This window comes from Pangasianodon hypophthalmus, chromosome 3 (assembly GCF_027358585.1).
Source record: "Pangasianodon hypophthalmus isolate fPanHyp1 chromosome 3, fPanHyp1.pri, whole genome shotgun sequence".
Lineage (NCBI taxonomy): Eukaryota > Metazoa > Chordata > Actinopteri > Siluriformes > Pangasiidae > Pangasianodon > Pangasianodon hypophthalmus.
In genome coordinates, this window is record NC_069712.1 from 34,086,310 (window position 1) to 34,093,809 (window position 7,500).

The 7,500-nt window shown below is 35.3% G+C and overlaps 2 protein-coding genes across 6 annotated transcripts in view; both read right to left on the minus strand.

Moving 5' to 3' along the window:
* lgmn (legumain) overlaps positions 1-1,804 on the minus strand; it is a 14,851-nt gene extending 13,047 nt beyond the window's left edge. Inside the window, exon 1 of one of the 3 annotated variants that reach the window (XM_053232905.1) lies at positions 1,663-1,804. In XM_053232905.1, coding sequence (XP_053088880.1) covers positions 1,663-1,789 — 127 coding nt within the window. In that variant the 5' untranslated portion in view covers positions 1,790-1,804. Of the gene's footprint in view, positions 1-1,499; positions 1,633-1,662 lie in introns of those variants that run through there. The other 2 variants (XM_034303179.2, XM_053232906.1) reach the window with 2 other exon arrangements.
* A 3,883-nt stretch (positions 1,805-5,687) lies between these two features.
* The window catches only part of pcnx1 (pecanex 1), a 28,933-nt gene continuing 27,120 nt past the window's right edge, over positions 5,688-7,500 (minus strand). For all 3 annotated transcript variants that reach the window (XM_034302769.2, XM_034302768.2, XM_034302767.2), the window contains exon 36: positions 5,688-7,500. This exon is cut by the window's right edge and continues 1,227 nt beyond it. The gene's annotated coding sequence lies outside the window, so the exon portion shown is untranslated.

The window sequence follows — 7,500 nt, forward strand, 5'->3', positions numbered from 1 at the left end:
GTGAAATATTACACAGCATCATGTTTTACTCTGAATTCCTCTGGAACGAGATGTTATCAGGGTTTAATCTCGCTGCACTTCCTCACTCTACGAACCTGCGATTAACTCGAAATCTGTAAAGACTCGCACTCAGGCTTCTCCGAGCCGTTCATCTGCAAAATAACACATTTCAATCAAATGAAACTAGATTTTAGTTTTCGTTCATATCACTTTACCGTAAATCTCTCGAGGTGCTGCTTCCTACAGTTTTTTTTTAAACATTATTTCTGCACATCATGTGCATGGTCACGTTTCACCAGAACACACACGACAGCATTTCAGTTTTTATTTAATAAAAACTACCGCTTTCTACAAATAATATACGGATTAACCAGCGAAAGTGGATTTTAATATCAGATCAGCGGCTTGAGTCTCAGGAAATCGTATTGCAATCAAACTGATCACAATATCGTAGTATCGTAGGATCGTATCGTCCAGCCCTGAGCTGTCTATCACTACAACACACACACACACACACACACACACACACACGAGACAGTGTAAAACACTGTAAGACGGAATTAAAAAAAAATTGAAATAATAATAATATATAAATAAAAAATGACCGTACAGAAAATAATGTACTAATTAATCTCATCATATCACACAACACTAACTGGACATTATTAATTTCACATACTCCTTATATTAAGGGGTGCCAATAATTTTGGAATTGACTTTGTTTACTTGAAGCATTTATATTATTTTTTTTTTTTTACCTTGATTGTATTATTATACTTTTACTTTTTTGTAATGTATTTTTTTATATATAATTTTTTTGCGTATATTTTTATAATTTTTTTATATAGCATATTTTTACATATTTTTATTATGTATTTTTAATAATATATTTTTTGAGTATTTTTTTTATTTTTATATAGCATTTTTTGCATATTTTTTATAATGTATTTCTTTATAATATATTTTTTGCATATTTTTTATAATGTATTTTTTGCGTATTTTTTAATAAAGGGTGCCAATAATTTTGGAATTGACTTTGTTTACTTACAGCATTTATATTACTTTTTTTTTAACCTTTATTGTATTATTATAATACTTTCATTTTTTTAAAAATATTTTTATACTGTATTTTTATAATGTATTTTATTTACAATATTTTTACTTTATTTATATTATTATAAAGCACACTGACATAACACTAGTTTGAAAAGCTACAAAATAAACAACAACAACAACAACAACAACAATAATAATAATAATAATCTCGACGCTCGCGCGCGCGCATTACCCAACTGTTTTTTCCCGTAAAGCTGTTAGCATTTAGCTATGAAACTAACACACACACACACACACACACACGCACACACATTTTAGAGATATTACAGCACTAAATACGTGTAATTACACTATCATTAACGTCTAATGAATCGAAAACAAGTAAAAAAAACAGAGTGTCTAACATTATTTTGCCTCAGTAACCGGATTTAAGGAAACTTTACCTCAGAACGCCGCCTGCACTGTTGTTATGGAATAACGTAACGCACGCGCACGCGCACGCACACCCATTCACTCAGAATAAAAATAAGACTTAAAAATCAACATTACTGCTATTTAAAACACTAAGTCAACCTAGTGATAAAGCGCCAGCGTGTGAACTCTCACCTTCACCTCGGCTGAGCTGTGGCGAAATAGCGAAAATACAGTTCACCGAGCTTGTTTTTAAAACACCGAATGACTGACAATCACGCTGACCAATCAGCGCGCAGCTCTCGCTCTGTGGGCGGGGCATGCTCCCTCACATGACCGTAGGATCATGTGGTTTTATTTATCCCGCCTGATTCGCTTAATCAGCACTGCGCATGCGCAACACTATATCATATTACTACATTAGCGACATTAAAATAAAAAAATTCAAAGTATTATTTAAATAAGTAAGTATAAAATTTAAATAAGTAATTTTAAAAAACGCAGACGAGAAAGTATGTATATTGAGGCATACTATAGATATAACAAAGAACTTCTTAAAAATACATAACAATAAAAAAAAAATAAAAAGGTATTAAGGATTACGTTTAAATGAATAAGCAAATTTGTAGCATATTATAAATCACAAACAATAAAATACATTAAAATAAATAATTCTGATTAACTTACAAGATTTGAAGCACAGTTCTTTGCATCTGTGCTATTTTATTCATCTCTTTCAATACATTAAAAATAATTTTAATAATAGGGCTATAATACATAAAATATTGTAAACTTATTTGTTTATTTATAATGATTTATAATGTGATAAATAAAGATATTGAAATCATGGGGGAAAAAAGTATAAATACAAATTTGCACCTGGTTTACAGAATGATAATGTTAAATTTTTTTTTTAAAAAAGAAAGTTTTATACAGTTTATTAGTAAATAGTCTAAGAGAATAATAGTCTCTAGGTGTATCTGTATGAAATTTGTTGCTCCAGTGTTTATAATATTCATCAGCAATACCAGTTTTGCTCTGCGAATCATTTATAGAGAAATCCTTTTCTGTGGATTGAGAGATTTTCAGGGTTTTATTTTACACTGTTATAGAAATTAATAATAAATAATTTTCCAGTGTTGAGAAGGAAACATGGTGCTGAGAGAAACCTTTAGACTTCCTGTAGATGTTCGTCTAAACCACAGAGTGTGTAGTGTACAGATCCGGAGTGTGTGTGTGTGTGTGTAGTTGTGTATGTGGAGTGTGACTCACCTGTTATTTCCCACAGTGCACCTGCACCGAGGCCCTGGGCAGCATGTGACAGCGTTGCGACATCACGTCATTGCCACATGACTGATTTTTATTTCTGCTATATAGTCTGAGATAAAGTTCACCGGCTCTGAAGGATCACGGCTCCGTCCCAAATGCTGTCCAAGTCTAGTCAAGGTGAAAGAAGGGGGCGGAGCCAGAGCTGGAACAAGCCAATCAGGAGCTGATGAACAATTCTGCTCTGTTAAATAGACTTCTTGTACATAATAAAGTGTAATGCTGCTTTAATAACTGAATAAAATAAAATTTAAAAAACATGATTATTCTGATTGAGTTAAATAACTGATATGAGTTAAATAATCTCGCACGCTAACTGCAACTCAGAGACTCAGGATCTAAACCGTCCTGAAACACATGTTCTTCGAAATGTTTCTGATGAAGCATGAATTTTTGGATGTCTTCTATCAAACCTTGAGCGTTTGGGACACAGCCGTCTCTCACTCTCTCTCTCACTCTCTCTCTCACTCTCTCTCTCTGTGTTAATTATAAACCGTTTCACGCAGAAGGACAGCTGACAGAAAGTCACATGAAACATCACATGCGGCGAAACTGCAGCAACATAAAACAACGAAATTCTGCAGTTAAACCACAAAGAGAAAAAAATACAGGACGTGAATTTCTGCTTTATCACCAGCTGTCCAAGCACACACACATACACACACATATACACACACACACACACACACACACACACACACACACACACACACTGCCTGTACTTTCTGAGAAGGCTGATTAAAGCCCATCTCCTAGCCCCCATCCTCAAAATGTTCTACAGAGGGACTATCGAGAGCATCCTGAGCAGCTGCATCACTGCCTGGTTTGGGAATTGCACCGTCTCGGATCGCAAGATAGTGAGGACAGCTGAGAAGATCATCGGGGTCTCTCTTCCCTCCATCACGGACATTTACACCTCTCGCTGCATCCGCAAAGCCACCAGCATTGTGGACGACCCCAAACACACCCCTCACACACACCCCCCTCACACACACCCCTCACACACACCCTTCACCCTCCTGCTGTCTGGTAAACAGTACCGAAGCATTCGGGCCTCACAACCAGACTGTGCAATAGTTTCTTCCCCCAAACCATCAGACTCCTCAACACTCAGAAACTGGACTGAAGGAACACACACACACACACACACACACACTCATATATATATATACAACTGAGCATCTTCCATCCTCTCTGAAATCAAGTTTTTGCACGTTTATGCTGCTACATTACTCATTATATTATACTGTTCACAGGCTGCTACTCTTCTGTTTACACTGTTTCAGCTACTTGTATTGTTCTCTTGCACTATTGTCACTATTGTCACGAGGTTCACTTTTAAACAGAACTGTGTGCCGGTCGGCGCTGCACTGGGATTTACTGTGCTCACTGTCTCTCAGTAGTCACTGTACTGTCCTGTACTGTCCTGTGCTGTCCTGTGCTGTCCTGTGCTGTCTGCACATGTTTGCACTTGTGTACTTTATGTATAATTTATGTCCCTTGTAGCTCTGTGTTGTTCGGTGTTTGTCTTATGCAGCACCTTGGTCCTGGAGGAACGTTGTTTTGTTTCACTCTGTACTTGTATATGGCTGAAATCACAATAAACTCTACTTGAACTTGAACTTGAACTTGAACACACACACACACACACACACACACACACACACATGCACACACACACGAAAAAGCACAAAATGTTTGCAAAGTCTGATCTGATAAAAACTCGAAGTGTGTGTGTATGTGTGTGTGTGTGTGCACGCAAACTGATAAGAAGCTGTTTTCATTACTTTTTTCACATTTTGCTTTATGTTGATAAGTTAATTTTCATTAATTTAACGTTCCTGACAAGAAAGACACAGTGATGATACAGATTATGATAACTGTTACATTTTGTCTGTATTTCTTTTTATTATTTTACAGAATAGAAAAGACACTCTAGCTGCTCTGGATCCATAACACCAGACACTCTAGCTGCTCTGGATCAATCAGAAGAGACCCTTTAAAGTGCTCTAGATCCATAACCACAAATCATTAAATGATCTCGATCCAAAAGGACACTTTGCTGATCCAGAACCGTTCCAGCTAAATTACAACTGACTCCAAGTGCTCTAGAACCTCACGGACAGACAATAGATCCATAAGAACCACTCTAGCGCACACACACACACACACACACACACACACACACACCTTAGATGGCCTGGATCCATAAGAACCTTAAGACACAGTAGAAGAAGGACGGGTGCTGATGTTCTAGATTAATAACTGTATTGTTCTAGATGCTGCAGAACCACAGATGATGTTCTTGTGTTCGTGTGTATTCTTCCAGCAGGTCGAGCATCTACACCGCAAAAATTAACATCTTATCTTATCAAGAAATATCTTGAATATAGTCACATTTATCTCTTAATTCCTGTTATAAGATTACAATAAACCAAACAGAAGATTATTAAACCTTTTTCAAGCCATCTGTGATCATGTTGATTTGTGAGCTTGTTCTATTGGCAGATAAATTACTCCTTTTTTAAAATATTTATTTCTAAAAAGATGCGAAATTATCTGTCAGTACAACAAGAAAACTACAACTACAAGCTTGAAATGAATAAAAATATCCAGAAATTGGTTTAATGATCTTATATTTGGTTTATTGTAATCTTATAATAAAAGAATTACTAGATAAATGTGACTATATTCAAGAGATTTTCACTTGCTAAGATGATTTTTTTTTGCAGTTTGCACTTCTGGGTCTAAAGTATCTAGAGCCAGTGTTTTTATAGATCTGGAGAACCCACAGCGCGGAGGAGAGGAGACGCTCCGTAACACTCGTACGCCCTTCACTACGGCTCCAATATTCCATAAACTCATAACAAATCAAATCAGACTGGACTGCTAAATCAAATTCATTTATTTATTTTTTCCATCTTATAAAAAGATTTTCAGTTAAACAGGGAAACAGTCCATCAGAAGCGCGGCTCCGTTTTAACCCACGGGCAGTTTATACATTTAATAACCTTTAATTTTATATAGCGTAAATGAAAAAGGTACAAAATGTCTAAGCACAGTAATAAATATTCAGAGCAATCCCTTCTTTACACTCATGTATAATAATAATAATAATAATAGTAATAATAATAATTTTATATACAATTATATATTCAGTAAAAATCATTTGAAGAGAAAAGCAGAAAATAAAAATAAAAACCCACATGATTGCATTTTCCCCAAAAGGCATGATGAGTCGAATCGTGTTTAATAAATAAAAGCGTGAAACGACGTGAAGACTGTAGTGCATCGCTGTAAATCAAAAACACATCGTACAAAATAAATCCATAGTGCAACTCGCCCTAATTGTTTCTTCATTCATTAAAAAAAATAAATCATGACGAATGAATCATTATTAAAAAAAACTAAAAAATAAACCCCAAACACTCATTTGAAGGAAGCAAATTATCTATTTAAATATCATCGTTTATAATACAAATGATCCTAATATAACATCTTTTTTATATTATCGTCTGTGTGGAGAACACGTTTGGCAGAATACTAAAAAAATCAATTAAAAAATTAAAGCGTCATTGTAAACAAGGGAAACAAATGTCCATGATTGTGTGTGTGTGTGTGTGTGTGTGTGTGTAAGAAAGTCGAAATCCTGACGAAATGCATAGAAATCAAACAAAAACTGACACTTTCTCTAAAGCACATTCATAAATCAACATAACTGCTTATAATGCTTTATATCTTAGTAAACACTATAATGCTGTAATAAAAGTTCTTAATGATCTGTAAACATGTGGTGACATTATATATATTTATGCAAAAAAAAAAAAAAGCCCCAAAATATAGGCTTGAATAAACACTTGTCTGATACACACAATATTTTTAAAGTATTTTCAGAAATATAATTATCTCTGAGTCTGAGACGCGCTCGCCTAAATCCTGTCCTTAAAAAACAGAATAATAATAATAATAATAATAATATAGTCTATACGCTGCATCGTTGTATAAGTTGCATTAATATATCAGACATTTGTCTCTTCCGCATGTAAAAGGCTCCCCTCAGCGCCCCCTACAGGCGCAGCGTAGTTTAGTGTTTGTCCTGTTAGTGGTGCTGTGTGGTTTATGAATATAAAAGAACGTCTATAAAAGGACTTACAGAGCACTGAGAGTGAATTATGATCATGATAAACACAGAATGATTTACAGGAAAGTGTCAGCTATAAGCTTCGGCACTGCTCAGAAAAAAAACAGAGAAAAGAAACAAAAAGAAAAGAACTCGAAGCTTTACCGCAGTGTGATCCGTCATGCAGCATGTCTGAGTGACGCAGAGCGACAGGCGGGACCGAGGCCTCGTCCACACGCACACTGATATTTCAGAAAATACTCTTTTTTTAAAAAAAAATTCTCTCTGTTGTTGTTTTTTTAATCACCATACGATAACATGTACTTTAGACTGTCCTGTAGGTGGCGATAGTGCATCAACATCAAGACCTTCACTCATTAATCTTAAAAAAACATTAAAAAAAGCTAAATTAAACTGTAAACTCGTCATCTAAGCTGTTATTAGCGAAGACACAGAACCCACGTTCGATAGTTAGATTTATTCTCGTACCTTCTGAACGTTTTCTCCCTGTCGTAAAAACATCCCGAACTCCATCAGCGTCTACAGAGCTGCTCTAGATAAAGAAGAACAAACACTCAAACTCTGAG